General features: G+C 37.3%; 2 protein-coding genes and 1 long non-coding RNA gene across 7 annotated transcripts; all 3 read right to left on the bottom strand.

The window, feature by feature from the left end:
* Positions 1 to 2,333: 2,333 nt before the first annotated feature.
* Positions 2,334 to 6,201, bottom strand: LOC112289970 (uncharacterized). The gene is made up of 5 exons (XM_024535759.3): positions 6,186 to 6,201; positions 4,543 to 6,040; positions 4,069 to 4,211; positions 3,739 to 3,836; positions 2,334 to 3,552 (listed from the first exon to the last, which is right to left on the bottom strand). Exons 2-5 carry the CDS (start codon positions 5,255 to 5,257, stop codon positions 3,060 to 3,062), a joined length of 1,449 nt encoding a protein of 482 aa, XP_024391527.1. The 5' UTR covers positions 5,258 to 6,040; positions 6,186 to 6,201; the 3' UTR covers positions 2,334 to 3,059.
* Positions 6,202 to 10,010: 3,809 nt separating this feature from the next.
* LOC112289490 (uncharacterized) lies at positions 10,011 to 12,251 on the bottom strand. Of its 2 annotated transcripts, none has more exons than XR_012218632.2 (3): positions 11,722 to 12,251; positions 11,249 to 11,462; positions 10,011 to 10,667 (listed from the first exon to the last, which is right to left on the bottom strand). XR_012218632.2 is itself a non-coding variant. In XM_073537524.2 (3 exons), the coding sequence occupies exons 1-3, from the start codon at positions 11,899 to 11,901 to the stop codon at positions 10,631 to 10,633; spliced, it is 288 nt and encodes a 95-aa protein (XP_073393625.1). In that variant the 5' UTR covers positions 11,902 to 12,251; the 3' UTR covers positions 10,011 to 10,630. The 2 variants fall into 2 exon arrangements, 1 of the variants encoding a protein (XP_073393625.1); XM_073537524.2 differs by having other exon boundaries at positions 11,865 to 12,251.
* A 144-nt stretch (positions 12,252 to 12,395) lies between these two features.
* Positions 12,396 to 16,029, bottom strand: LOC149988057 (uncharacterized). 4 transcript variants are annotated; one of them, XR_016505877.1, is made up of 3 exons: positions 13,970 to 15,003; positions 13,121 to 13,778; positions 12,396 to 12,520 (listed from the first exon to the last, which is right to left on the bottom strand). It is a non-coding gene; the product is annotated as an uncharacterized LOC149988057 (long non-coding RNA). The 4 variants fall into 4 exon arrangements; XR_016505876.1 differs by having other exon boundaries at positions 12,408 to 12,534; XR_016505878.1 differs by lacking the exon at positions 12,396 to 12,520 and having other exon boundaries at positions 12,795 to 13,682; positions 13,970 to 16,029.

Raw genomic sequence — 16,029 nt, forward strand, 5'->3', positions numbered from 1 at the left:
TCTTTAAAAAGAAGAAGCCATAAATTGATAGTGGCTAAAGTGTAATGGCATCAATTTTTTTTTTAAATTACTTTTTTATTGAAATAATTAATTAATTAATTAAATATTTAAGACTTGAGATTTAGAAATGAAATTCAAGATTTAAGATTTAAAACTAGCATACGATTTAAGATTTTAGAAAATAAAAACCTTCTTTAAAAAAAAATATAAAGGCCCTTAAAGAAGGTTTTTTTCTTATAGTTGTACTATGGACTTATAATACATATTTTTTTAATAAATTAAAGAGCAAGAAAATTTATGAAGGACTTAAATTTTATTGAATGTTTCTTGTTTTGAAAGTATTTAGAAGAAGATAGAGCAATTAATAGCAGCTTGAAGCCCTGTGCTTTCTTAAGGTAAGTTTCTATCTCTACAAAAATGTGAAAATGTTAGAAGTAATATAAGAATTTATTTTATTTGTAGAAAACCATGACACTTTATACAAAATTACTATAAGGCCAAGAGAAGAGATAGAAAAAATACTAAAATTACATATAACAAATATAGAGGTGATGATTTTATATTTATGGCAAATAAAAGCACATCCATGCTTATTATATCTATGTAGATTTTTAATTTGGATGCCATTAAGCACATGATTCTATAAAAGTATTTTTTTGATACTTATGAAAAGATTTCACCAATAAAAGTTTTAATAGGAGTCACTGGTATATTACAAGCTATTGAAATTGACTTCATTTTCATTGAGATTGTTGTGATAGGACAAATCAAGAGGATCAAATTAAAGGAGGTCATGTATATATCCAAGATTTAAAAAAAAAAAAAAAAAAAAAAAAAAAACCTATTTTTTGTGAGTAAATTTTTTCACATGGTTTTAATATGCAATTTAATATGAATGAATATTTTGTGAAGACATTGGATAAAGGTGATATTACTATATATTTTAGAGATGGTAACATGTACTTCAATAATTATAAAAAAATAAATAGAGTTGAAATAACAACATTTGTTGAGTTTCTACAAGATCAAGATAAGTTGTCATTTTGCATTGATACCTTGGTCATTTAAATGCCAAAAGCATGAAAAAACTCCAATCTATGATAAATAACTTGGATCTTAATCAATCATAAAATAATGCCATGCTTCTTACTTATGAAGATTGAATTTAAGGCAAACAACAAAAGACTTTATTTCCAAGTGGAGTTGCAATATATGCAAGCAAGTTGGAGATTTTTCTTTTTGATATTTGTAGACTTATGAGGACATTGCCAATAGGAGGAGTAATATACTTAGTCACATTTATTGATGATTTTTCAAAGAAAGTAAGGATTTTAATCCTTAAAACCAAAAAGAGTGTTTTTTAAGGTTTAAGGAATTTAAATCACTTGAGTAGAAGTAATATGTATGCAAAATTAAGCTATTGTGTACAAACAATGAAGGTAAGTATTTGTCAAAGTAATTCAATGATTTCTTGAAGATTCAAAGTATCCATAGTATTCTTCATTTTATTTTTATTTATTCTTTAATACTTTATTACAATATAAAGAATTTAATATTAGATTGTAATGAGATTTTTGTGAGATCTAACAAAAAAAATCAATTAAAATTAATAAGACTGAGATTTTGTATAATTACAAGAAAATAATGTATTATTGAAAATTCAAAGAAGATAGAAAGAAAAGAAAAATAAAATCTTGTAGTATTTTAGAAACAAAATTTAACTTATTGAATTTATGTACTTATTAATGATTTAAGCATTTGATGTAACATAAAATAAATAAATAAATAAATAAATAAATAAGTATGTATTAAAGTGGTAGCTATAATAGTAATAATAATAATACAAATTGATATGTTTTTTAATTCATCAAATAATTAGAACTATTTTGTAAATCAATTTTAACTATTAAAATCCAAGCTATAAAAATGCAATATTTATTTTTATTTTGATAGAGAATGAAGTGTAAAAAGTAATTATTGAATTTTGATATTAATAAGTCAAGAAATTTAAAAAATCATGATTATATATTACTCTTTTATGAGTTGTTGAATCATTGAAATGAGATTGGATTAAGTTCAATGAATAAAGACTGAGATCTATTGTTGAATCACAAGGATGGCCCAGTACAAATACTCTCCTCATTAATAGTGTGGTTGAAACCTTTGATAGTAAAAAAAAAAAAAAAAAAAAAACCATCTTCACCCTAATAACCAAAAATGATGAATATTTATAATAATCCAAATCAAAAAATTTAACAGATCTAAAATAAATTTTGTGTGATTGCTTACTTTAGTGACTCAATAATGATTAAAGTAGTTCAAAGATGATGTACTTAAGTCAAAACCCATACAACACATATTTATATATTGTAATATGCTACAATCATTGCCTGAGTGTGAGACAACATCACGGTTCATGGCTCGCATTGCTAAGCCATGCTAAGAGGCCAGAGAGGGGGAGAGGAGGGACTGAGTTGTGTAAACATAAGATCTAAGGTTTGTGAGAGATGATAAGGTCACTACAGCAGATTCTATAGTAACGTGAGCCATGAACAGTGGCACTCCATGTTAAGTAAAAATTTTAAAAAAAAGGGAGTTGGGGGGGGGGGGGCATACTGTACAGTGATTGGTTTACATGTTGACGATGGCAGTTGATTGAATCCAAATTGAGCCTTCCTATTTGGACTGCCGCGCGCACATCAACAGCTCTGAAGCAATAATAGCAATGTAAAACACGGGACCAATTTCTAGTAACTAGTGCCCACTTACCTGTGATTTCTTTGCACTACATCCTTGCTCTAACTGTGAATGGCGGTTACAAGAGAGTAAACTCAATTGTGTAGCCATTCGCAAGCTGATCAGGATTCTAAGAAGAAAAAAAGAACGGAAACTCGTCATGCTCAAGAGGAATCTACAAAACTGATGAACCTGCTTGATGAAGTCCATCCGAAGACACCAACTCCAAATGCCTTCACTCAGTGTCCAGTCTGAATACATGAATATGTTGAGTCGAAATGCGAACATCGCAAATATGGATATCTTAGTCAACGAAACGGAAACTACGCAGCCAAAGCTGCCGGAAGAGTTGCTCCATTTTTTTTTGTATATGAGCCGAATTTATCCACTCCTGCAGCCGCGTACACGAAAGCTTCAGCCGAGTTCGGCTTTGGACTGTCGAACGAAAAACTTTCTTCAAGTACCTCAGAAACAGTTCGATCTTCTTCATGAACTGCATGTTTGGGAGATCCCAGGTTTGAGCTACTTCTTGAGCTGCCTTCGATAGAGCCTTGGCCACGGCGGGCTGACCCACTACTGCGCCTAGAGCCAAGGAACTTTAATTTTGACCATATTGAGGTATTGATGACCAGCTCAGAGTTCATAGAGGACGATGAATCAGAGGAAGAGTCAGAGCACTGTGAGGTAATAGATCCTGTTTTCTGAAGCCCCTGGCCAAAGAGAGAAACGGTCTCGACTCTGCGACCGTCACTACGGAGTCGTAGAATGTGGCAGGAGAGATTCTCCTCGTAATACTTCCTGTTCTTCATTGCATTTCTGTAACATAAGGTATCATTAGAATCTCAATTCGAAGCAGGAATTCACACACGTAGTTCGTGTAAAGACCAAATGGAGATATTAAAAAGCTCAAAACCCACAATAGAGAACAGAAATCAGTGAAGTGAGTTTCTGTTCATCGTCTACGTGGATTTCATAGATGCTAGAGCGTAAAAATTAGGATACCTGTCAAAGATCGCAGTTGTGGCTTGAAAATCTACAATTTCCTTCGTAACTAGTGCTTTCGAATTTGATCCTGGCAACACTTTGATATCCAAATGGATCTGGAACCCACAATTGAACACACCAGTTACAGGCAGAAGAAAATGACACACAATCCACCAACAATAACTACAACATTGATCCTGATACATTAAAAGTCAACACAGTTGGCTTCCAGACTACTGCACATAAAAACTCTCATTTAATTCTACTACTAAAGACCTATTACTTAGCGAGGTGACCGCAAAAAAATATTCATCGTCCAAAGAAATAGACGAATATAAGTATAATCACCTTCTTCACTTGACACACTTGCAAACGAAGGGTGTCTTTTAGCTTGTTTTCTATGTCATTTCTCTTCATAGTAACTGCTTGTCGGAGGACTGATTCATTGACTCCACTGAACTGCTGCAGATCTGCCACCATCCTCATACCCACTGCAAGCGCAAGATATGCATGACACTGTCAACAAAATGCTTAAAATCTCCAGCAACTCTACCCATTGTACACATCCTCTTTCACCTCCCAAAATGGAACAAATTCCAACTTCAGTAGATCACATTTTCAGACTCGAGGAAGGCGGTCGCAGAGTCAGGGTGTTATTGTCCCAACAATTTGACTAGAAACTTCCCAAGATCGTCTATCCACATGAATATTTCCTCATTTCACAGCAAGAGGATGCACAAGCATTAAACATAGATAGCAGTAAAGAGACGAAGTTGGCTTTGTGGAACCTAAAAGTCAGGACACCGAGTGCGAGTGACTCACTGGGGCTCAGGATGTGTTCCAAAAATGCTACCACGAGAATAACGTCGCCTTCAGACGTCGCATACCCATTGAGTGCAATGTCCACGGCTGCGGTTGTGAATTTGTGTGCTCCATCATACACCACTGCCACTTTGCTGGGCATTTTTGCTCTGGAGTCAATCGATTGCACATCCTCTTTCTTCTTCACGTCCTCTTCTCGCAGAGTTCCTAGAGGCTTGATCTCCGCACAATTCCCAATAGAGTTACTACGAGTGGTAGTTTTTTCAGGTGCATTATTGCTGGAGGTGGGTAACGGTTGCTTGTCAGTGACGAAAATGTTTGCGTGCTGCCTAGGAGGACTGTAGATCACTGAGTCATCTTCTTCTTGCGGCTTCTCTCGATCTTGGTCGACGAGATACTTGAATGATTGCATCGGGTACAAAATAAACGCATCGTTGATAGAATCTGACGAGCGTGTAGGTGCACTGGGAGTCTCAAATTGGCTTGGATCGGGTAGCGGGTAAGCCTTGATCTCAGCATTGAAGGTCGTCTGCCGTAGAGTGCGGCGCGACTTAGAGAGTGAATTTACAGGACTTTTCTCACGACTGTCAACTAATCTACCTCCGTTTGTTGCAAAGCGGGAGCGCGAATTTAAGTTTCCAAAATTTTCCAGGGGAAGGTCTAGGTGGCCACCGCTGGACTGCGTAAAGCTATGACCTCTGAATGGATCCGCCATAATTTCGAAAAATGCAGCACCGAGCGGACTAACGCATAAAAATATCTAATAATCAAGTGCGAGTATCAGAAAAAATTTACACTCCTGCAAGTGGCGTCAAAGAAAGGTGATAAGAGTTGCGGCTGTTTCCACAGTGATGACTGAGGAACCGCTTCTGCAGCCTCCACGGTTCCATGTTCTAAAACAACCCAAAATTCTACAGACAAGAAAGGACCCACGGAAATGGTCCAACCAAAAAACAAGAAATCTTCGGAACTGTCAGCCTAACGTGCGCGCTTCACTTTTCACGACACAGAACTTGCGCTCGGGAGATATAACAACCAGAAAGTGCGTAGAAGTCCTACACCTCCCAGTTCGGAATTCTGCAGGCGCATATCAAATCTCTGGGCAGAAGATAGCAGCCATCAAATTCAGGAACAATTGTGCCACTCATTCCAATTATTCCGAACACCCAATTCTTCATAAACAGCCTAACACTACGCCATTAAGCATACACCAAGCTCTTCGCCCTCAGTGCTCTCCTAAACCAAAGCGCCTCTCGGCTTCCTGCCTCATTTGCTTCGTACCGCCAACCCAACTCCCCAAGAAAAAAAACTTTAAAAAAAAAACAAAACAAACAAACAAACAAACAAACAAAAACAAAAACAAAATCAGAGCATGTCACTCTAAAACATCTCAAACTCAGCTCCACTCGCACAACCTTGGGAGACCGAACCCTCAGAGAGACTACAATGGTGAGCTCCACTCCAGAGTCCACGCTCTTCCACGCACTTGAAAACCAACCTGCACACACACACCGACATAAGAAGGGGGAAAAATAAAAAGTGTCCCCAACTTACTCGGAAATCTTCACGAAAGCTTTGCCTAACCCCAGAAATGGTTAAAAGACGCAAGATGTAATCAAAATGCACACACAGCAGAGAAGCACCTCCGACATCAGTGTCGGCAAAATAAAACCAAAAACAAAAAAAAAAAAAAGACCCCCCACCTGTGCACAAGTAGGCTTCTCTCTCTCGCAGTCGGTCCCCGATTCAAAGATTCATCCCTCTACGTGATGGTGTTCATTCATTCACATCCATGTTCATCTCAATCAAATAATGGCGGAGGCCTGCATACGTCGGAATGTGGAAGCAACAAGAGCGTGGCGGTTGGATGGATGGATGAATGAATGGGTAAGTGTGTTTGTGGATGATCTTTTCCACTTTACTTTTCTGAGCCGAGTTGTTCTTGTTGGCTGATACCCGCCTTGTGGAGCAAGTTGCCAGGTCATCCAGTCTGGGGGTGCACTTTCGTGCCAAGTTGGCAAGTTGCCTCTCTGATGGGACTGGATCGCTTCGTATGGATGGATGATAAGTGCGGCTTTGTGGGAGAACGTGGCTGTTCATTCATAAAAACTCATCCATAACATAAACTTCGGGTCCAGGAAATAACAGTTAATGGTTTCAGGAACATTCAGAGTTGTCAAGAGCAATGAAAATTGTTGCCAGCCTTGAAATCCTTGATGACATCAAAATTGAAGAGGCATAGTTCAAGTGCCTCCCTCAATCCATTAGCCATGTGTGCTATAAAATTACCAGGTAGAAGCTCAGCCTTGGCAACATTCTTGTCCTTGGTGGCTCTTGAAACCATGTGCAAAATCTAAGAAAAGGTTAAGGATTCATTGGTGCTTACTTCGTCTTTGTATAAGTTGAAGAGTGACTTCTGCCTTACACACTTTATATACTTACCCACAACATACACTTTGAAGATCACTATGTTGTAGTTCACAAACTCTTGCAACACTATCGAGGGTATCAATTTGTTGAGACTTTGTGTATTGAAGAGCAAAAACATGGCATGAGACTACTGTGCTTCTATCCACCACCATTGACTTGGCAATCATGGAGAAAGTCAATTCGCTTAGAACACTATCATTGTGAAGCATATCCGCACTAATAACTATCAATTGTTTGGAAATGCCGCAAGTTCCGAGACTTGGAGATTTGTAGATGCTCTACAGCTTGAAGCATAGAAATGCAGTTTTGCAAATTCACAATTGTAATGGGAGGGTCTATAATCACCACATCCAAATGCTAATTTTTATATTGCAATAGTTGTTGCGTCCATACCTCCCCTCTATACTTAAATATAATTGCATGGAAAGGCCCGTGCTCCTAAAAGGATTTGTGAAAATCCATGCACACCAAGTTTACACCTTTGCTCTTGGCAAATGCTAGCAGAGAAGGTTTTATAAAGCTCTTATGCTTCTTCTCTGCAAATGCATATCCTACATCAAATATTTCTTCTCCTATGAACATCATTTGCACCAAATTTTAAAGAAAAACACTCAAAACAAACTACAACTAACTCTTAATTATTTTCTACTCATCATTGCTTGCACTTATTGATCCACTTACAAATTTTAACACATTTTCAAAAATTTGTGTGGCACACAAACATCAATAGAAGAGAAGGAGACAAAATATGCTAAAAAAGAAGAAATGTATGAAAACACATCAAAAATGTGCCACATTCTACTAAAATATTGATGGATCTATCTTCCATAAATTCTTAACACCCTCTTCATCATCACAAATGGTTGCTATTTCTAATATGTGTATATATATATATATATATATATATTTATATACATATTAGAAATAAACTATATTGTTTTATATTTAAAAAACCTTAAAAATCCATGAAAACATGAAACTATCATAAAATACAAAGAAGGCTGAAAGACGAGCATATAGGGGATAAAATTGCATTGAAGAATCAGTGTTAGGCATTGGTGTAAGGGGGTCTGTCCTTCTAAACAAACAAACCAGAGAACAATAGTGCACAACATGTAAAAAAAATGATGAGGAAGGGGGGGGGGATTAGGATGGAGGTTGGGATGGGAGACGAGGACTACAAATGGGATCTGCAGGTCGAGATGGAGGATGAGGGTTTGAAACATGAATGGTGGATGGACGTTGGAAACAAGAACATCAAACATAGGTTGAGATGAGAGACAAGGGGTACAATGATGGTTTTGATGGGTGGGTAGATTTAGCCACTTTTGGGGTCAATTTAACATTCTCCTATTGACTGATTTATTTATTTATTTATATACACACACTTATCCATACAGCAAAGATTTCAAGATGTGCAACCTTTCAAGTTGGCAATAAAGACAGCAAAAATAGGAAGCTTCTTCTGTCTAACAGCCAACATCAAAGCAAGAAACTAATATCAATCCACATTAACATACAGTACCATGTCAATTGGCCATCATTCTGCAGAACACACGCCATGCAACACTCCCATTACACACCTGCCGAGAGGAATAAGTTATTTGGGATGCAATTTCTGGATGACTTCCCAATCCGATCTGGCCTTAATTTAAACGAAGTCCTCCACTGTGGATGGAAAAGATGCTTTGGATATACCCCTCAGATCCCCCTTTTGTCGGTATTCTGACCTGGCACGGCTCTTCACTGACTCGCACGTTCCCATACTTTTCTTTATTACTGTAGGCGAAATAATGCTCTTCCCGGGTAAACGTTATATACAACAAAATTAAATTGTGCGCAAATATTGATGAGAAGGAAATAGAATACAAAAATGCTTGCATGGGAATGAGCTACTTTAGTTCTTTGTCTCATCACTAAGTTTAGCTCAGAGAAGAAAATGGTCACGTGCTTATTGAAAACGTCAATGCTGACGGGGCCGTCCATTGGCTTTCCATTGACTGAACTCCGAGGCGTTAGCTCACGTGGCCGCGGTGATGGGATCCCGGGCTGAAGCATAAGGCGGCTTGAATTCCGCGAACGGCTGTTCCGCATGGGTGGAGGGAAAGTAGCGGGTGGCTGGTCCTGTGGCGCGGGTTCCCTCTTGTGTTGTGGGCCGCGGGCCGGGTCCTTTTTCACCAGGTCGGGCGCACAAGTGGGCTGCTGCCATGTGGGACCGACACTTGTCAGAGCCTTATTGGATGTTGCGCTGGGCGTTTTGGGCTTAGGACCACATGTTTTCGACCCATCACCGCTGGGAACACTATCTACGTTCTAAACCACATACGTAGGGTGTTCCATATAGTTTTTTCCTAAATGGAACAAAATAATCCTTACGACTATAACAATTGATCTTTTATCAAAGGTTTTATTTTGTCACATTTTATTTGTTTAAGGGTTTGTGTGCTTGATTTTGTTATGATATCATGTTTTTACATTTTCTTATATCCAAGAATTATGAGAAATATATATAATTATTAGATATGAAATGTTTTAGATATCATGCAGGTTAAGAATGTTGTTTTATTTTATTTTATTTTATTTTATTCCTCAAAGTAATTAGTCCTTAAGTAAAAAATTGAGTGATTTCATAAAACAATTACTATATATATGTATATGTTTATAGTTTGGATTAAGGATTTAATCTATATTTAGATATTATTAGCTGAGATTCAGAAGTAGAGTTTCAGTTTTCTTTTTCTTTTTCTTTTTCTTTTTTGATGTATTCAAAAGTAGATATTAAAGACTAGATGGTTAATAGAACAATTAAAATTGTTAGGTACCTTAATGATATGAAATTTTTGATACAAAATGTCCACACTGTAATTGGGAACAACCATTTTTGTTTCACACTAATTTTGTAAATAAGAAACCAATTTTACTAGATATATATATATATATATATATATATATATATATTACTAGAATCTGTATTATGAATTATATATGCATCAATTTTTAAAGTAAAAAACACATTGGTAGAAAATTCTGCTAAGTAATTGTGAATTCTAAGCAACCATAAAACTTTAAAAAAATATATTGTTTTGGAGTTAGCTATTACAAAAAGAAAAAAAACCCATAATAAATAAATAAAAAGAAGTTTCATATCTCTTAATCCCAATTATTGCAGATATATGCTTTATGCTTTATGCTTCAAGTTGCTAGTCGATGAGGTCGAATCGTCTATGGCACAACACTGTGTATAGTTTCCAGAGTCTTGCTCCTGCTTGACCTAGCGTTCAGGAACTATGGTGCTTGCAACCTGCACGGGCGTGATAATAAGGCTGCTCAACTTTGTGACACTTCGACTTACTGTTTCATCGAAGCTTGTTCCTCGTCTATGCTAGTCACGCTCCATTTACTTCTGTGACGCCCTCAAATAATCATGAAATGGCTGTCGATGTGAGATCTTCCTAATCGGACTCTGGACATCCTCCGAAGTGCTGAAAACTGTGAAGGCTTTCATAGAAAATACGCGTTTGTTGTGCGCTTCGTAGTCCGAATTCCGGCACGTCCTCCTGATGCTCACGCTACAAGCAGCGAATCCATGTCTATATGACCTGTAAACGCTGAAAATGTTGGAGGATCCAGACCTCTGACAAACAAGGTCGATGTTCTGCTAGCTGGCTTCAGTGCAGAATACGACCTTGTGGGTACTGAATACACAAGGCGAACCGAACTTCAGAATCATTCTAAGCACTAAATGAGCAAGTTCCAGGTCGTTCTCTAAGTCAACCCACGATTCCCTCTCTCGTCATATATATACATATTTATATTTATATATATGTTCAAGTCAGACAGCCAAATTCAAGCAAACCTAACATGTTTCAGCAGACACTCTGCGAACAGGCTAATCGAAGTTGATCTCCAGGTTATTCAACTGTAGCGAAGATGGCAGTTGGAGATTCCTACCAAGGAATCTGCTGTTCTAGCTATCGTTTGGTCAGTTACGGCAACCCTGAATCGTTGGGCGCTGATATGTCTACAGTTGCCGGGTCTGTGGAATCAATTGCCATGATTATCTCTAGCTAATATAACCTTAATTGACGTCCTTTAACTCAATTCCTTTCCCGATGTAAATATCCTGTTTATATTGAAGAACGTTGAAACCTAGGTTCTTTAAGTTGCAGGTAGTTTCGAAACGTACACCATTCAAGTTTCTCAAGTTCAAGTGCAATCCATTCATTGTCAACTAGGTTCGAGCACTTATTTGTACTGAGAAATGAGATGCACGAACCTGTTGCATGTCGGGATGATGCGCACTAGTTGCCAATTTTCCATGGACACGCTGCGGAAAACCAGAGCAACCAAACACGCATACCACATCCTCTCCTCTCCACTTCGCTGTGTATTGAGATTTATACTCACTAATTCATACGAGAGATACAGCCTGGTTGAGTTTGAGCTAAAACTCTCAAATGTTTTAACCACATTGTTCGTACCGCTCGATTCTGAAAAACAGAAAGAAAAAAAATCAAATTCCACATAGCTGAGACAGCGGATTTTGAGTTGCAACTCCAACACAAATCAGGAAGATTTCATTTTGACCCGGAGCTCTCCAAGACGAGTTCCAACCCACTTGAAATGTGAAACCAAGTGAAAACTTTACACCTTGACCACGTATACGGATATTAATAATCAAAAAAAAAAAAAAAAAAGGAAAAAAGGGATGCATGTGAGTTGACCATATACACGATTCATAATAGTTACCTGGGCGAGAAAAACTCAATTAATATAAATTAAGAAATAGGGAGATTTGCAAGAAAGAACAGAAAAGAATTTCGCAGTTTGCCCCGAATCAATAATCAACGGCAACATCCCACTTCAATTGAGATTGTATCAATATCTGGAACCTGAAATAGCTTCAAGAAACCGATAGAAAGTGTTCATCGGTTTATCCTTCACCGCCACTCTTGGCTACACCAAAATAGATGTGAGTCTTCCAGGATCGGGAGCGTGCAGTCGATAGTAACCGTGAAGTCAGGTACTGACATTCTTCTACTGCATTTTAGTTCTGAGCATCGATGTGCTCCCAGAACTTTCATCCCAACATGTGCATTCAACGTTTCCAATATCATCCTTCGGAACGAAAGTTTCGAAATATGGATTGTGGAGATGTCAGATGTGCTCAAGCCGTGTGCGATATATGAAAATGAGGATGTGCAGCAGTCTCAGCTTCAGCTCCACATCGAATGCATAGATCTTACAGTGTAGGAGGAGGACTTCTCTCAGAACGTCATAGGTTGTACAAAGGGCGATCGGTCCACGCACCCGCCACATGACCATTTTCGCAGACATACGCTCGAATCACAGGTTCACCATCTTCATAATATTCAAAAGAACGGCATAAGCAGAAACTGGTCACGATGTCAAATGTCTTCTGTGAAGCACAGAAAGCACAGGAAAGGTCCGTGTGCCTGCATCCCTGATCCTTGAGATTTCTCCACACGTGAGACTGCTTGAAGTTCTTGAAAATGCCTCGAAAAAGTTTGTAAACTCGTTTCTCTCCCTGATGACAGCATCCTGGCCAATCGCAGATGAATAGGCTATCCTCTCGAAACCTGCCTAAATATCTCACATCTCTCAATTACAGTTTACCAGACAGCATACGCAAATAACGCTTCCACAACAGGTGGGAATGGTGAGTGGAGTACTGGAACACTCAAGATTCAAAACAAATCGGACGATGAAGCCCTTGGGTTAACCGTTGTGTCGCAGTGCAATCAAGCAGTTGGCAGGCTACATTCATTGATCAGTTATGTAAAACCCGACTCCTGCTCAAATGTCATAAAAGACTCGAATAACTGCTAAGAAATCACATTACGCAAGTTCGATGTGGCTCCCTTCATCAAACTAAGTAAGACAGCATCGCTTGTATAATACAAATCAATGGTCGCAAATAGTGATTATCCTAAAGCGAAGAACAAAGTCTGACAGGTTCGAGTTTGCTGAAAGTGCTCATCCGAAACCCTTCTAGAAGAAATAATCAAACATCAAACCTTTAATCTTACTCGATGAAATCTCACTAAGAAAAGTAGCTCTGAGCACTTCAGAATTTCTACGACATTACAGTGAAATGGGAAAAATTCAAAATTAAAATATAAATGACCTGCTTGCCAGCAACTTGTTGCCCTGTTCGCGCGTCAGACTCCAAGAACCTTTCGCAAGATGCGCTCCTTTGTTATTCGCGTAACAATAAACCTCACTTTTCCCGTGTGTTTCCTCAAGCACATTATGAACTGGTGGTCCGTGACATGCAGGATCGATACGCCGGTAGCTCCAGGCGCACAAATACGTTAATGAAGATATCCTCCGAGATGAGTCTGAAGAAAGGGAATTTTTTAGGATTGATGGGCTGCGGTTGCTTGATAACAGGGCAAGTTGGTGAGGAGGACATCGACCCCCCGGCCATAGTTACACTCTTTCACAAAACACACCTCAACTACGCGGTACGAGAAGCAAAGTGAGCACCAGTGAGGTGCCTCTCGACCGTCTCCAAGGAAAGAACTCGCCCTTTCATGTAGTCCTCGCCCCCGCTATGATGCGCAACAGATGATCAACTCTCCCAATCCCAAAAGCTCGCTGCATCGGCTTCCTCACTCACAGGGCAACGATGTCGTCATAAACCAGCAGCAGCAACTTCAAATGTTCAATCCAGTCATGAGCACCTCCTGAAAACCAAAATCCATCCGCGACTCAGCAAGATTCATTATAGACCAACACGAACGCCACAAACACCACAATCGCATTTCTCCGCGACAAACCACCTGCTCAACAATTTCGCCACACGGTACCGTTCAATAAGTCACGCAACGCATCCATTCACGAATTCAACCACGCGTTTCTCACAACAAATTCATCGCCACTCTCTCACTCTCACTCCCCCCTCCTATCCACATCACAAGCTAAGAACGAACTCTCCGAAAATCCGTTCTCACTAATCCGCGTACTCCTCAACCTCTTCAAAAACTCCGAAGACAATACGAAATCCCCAATCGCACCACACAATCGCTCCTGTCTTTCGCTCTCCTTCTGTTGGTTCTCCCATCATTCCATCGCAATCCTCACAGCACCAATGCCGAAAACACTGAACACCACACGAACAAAACCACGAAGACCAGCGCACTCCGAAGAGCTAAATTGAGAGTCAGAAAAAGTAACGGGGAGGAAAAGCAGTGAAGTGAAGACGACGCCGCAGCAGGTTAGTTGGAGGGAGGGAGGGAGGAAGAGAGGGCTCTCTCTGGTGTTGCTTGGTTTGGCTTCAAGCTTGGCTTTCCGGTGATGGAGACCAGGGCGGGTGAGGCGTAGCAGCAGTTGCACACACACTCTCTCTCACACACACACTCTCTCTCTCACACACACACACAATCCAAAGCTGGCCCACAATGGACAAGTAGAAGAAACGAACAAACAAATCCAAAAAAACCCATTCAAAACCAAACAAAACCAAACTTACACACGAACGAACAAACTAACTAACTCACACACTGGTGAGTCCGTTACTTACTAGTAAGTTAGTGAGTAAGTAAGTAGTGAGTCACCACAATGGGGCACCATTATTTTTGCGTTTCTCTTCGATGGAGACCATTTCTCTCTCTCTCTTTGGATGTTCCTCATTCATTCATTCTCCAAAGTCATCTTCATCCATGGAACATAATAATAAATAATAATAATAATTAAGAGAGAGGTCCTAGTCTTACATAATTCATCCTTTTTTAATGTGTATGTCGTTATATGTTGTTGCCACAAGATAATAATATAAGGTTTTTGTTTCTACTTTCTAAGGTGGGAGTAATAATAGCTCTATCTTTGGACTAGGTTGTATTCTCTACTATATTTGATATTTCAGAATGAGATTATTTAATTGGGATTTTGTTCTTGAAAATTTTGGATATCTTAGTGGAATGTTTGTTGAGAAATGAATAAATGAAAAAAAAAAAAAAAAAAAAAAAAAAAAAAATCTCTAGTGCATGATCACAATTGATCATTTTAAATGTATGATTGATTTTTTAGAACTAAATTTTAGGATTTTTAGGATATTTATTTTGAAAAATAAAGAAAAAAAATATACATTCAATTGTGTATATTTTGGATAAACCAATGATATTTTAAATACTTTTTTAATTTTATAAAGAGATGTATAATCCTTATAAGAAAGTAAAGGCTAGTGTACTTAATATTGTAATTGTGGATTATGAACATAAAACAATTGAACATTAAAAATATATTTTTAAAAATAAAATTATAATAAATTTAAAATAAAATAAATTAGATAATAATTTAACACTTAGAAATTAATAAAATATATTACATTTATAAATTATGACTGAATATAATTAAATACTAGTACAAATTTTTAGAAGAATGTTAAAAAGATCCAAACTTTTATTAAATTGACCCACCTATAATAAAGAATATGGTAATCATGATGAATGTGATAAGTTTTCATTGGTAGTGGATCTAGTAGTGGAAAAATGAATTTAGGGGTTATTTTTGTTTTTCATGATGGTTAAGATAAGTAGGGTGATTTAGTAAAAGCTTAAATCTGTTTAATATTCTTTTTTTTATTATGTTTTAAAATAAATTTTATATTATATTTTTGATCATTTTTAATATTTTAATATTTATTAGTTGAATTCAAAAGAGGCATTTTGAGATTAACATTATCTATGTTCAAAAAGATAAAATGCTATTATATATATATTACTTACTTACTTACTAAAATTTTAATCTTTTATTATAGTTAATTTAGTAATAAAAATGCATAGATCAACTAATTTAGAAGATTAGTTAAACTTTTCATTAATTTTTTTACAAATAAATCATAAAAATATTATGAATTTCATGAATGTTATAATTCATAAAAATCACAAATCATAAAAATTCAGCCTTTAGATCTCAAATAAGATAAATACTTATATTCAAATATGACATCAATATCAAAAATAATATTGATGATTAGTATTTTTAATAATTTATCTGAGTAATTCAATTTCTAAACCAATAACCAAAAAAAAA

Source organism: Physcomitrium patens, chromosome 12 (assembly GCF_059467195.1).
Source record: "Physcomitrium patens ecotype Gransden chromosome 12, ASM5946719v1, whole genome shotgun sequence".
NCBI lineage: Eukaryota > Viridiplantae > Streptophyta > Bryopsida > Funariales > Funariaceae > Physcomitrium > Physcomitrium patens.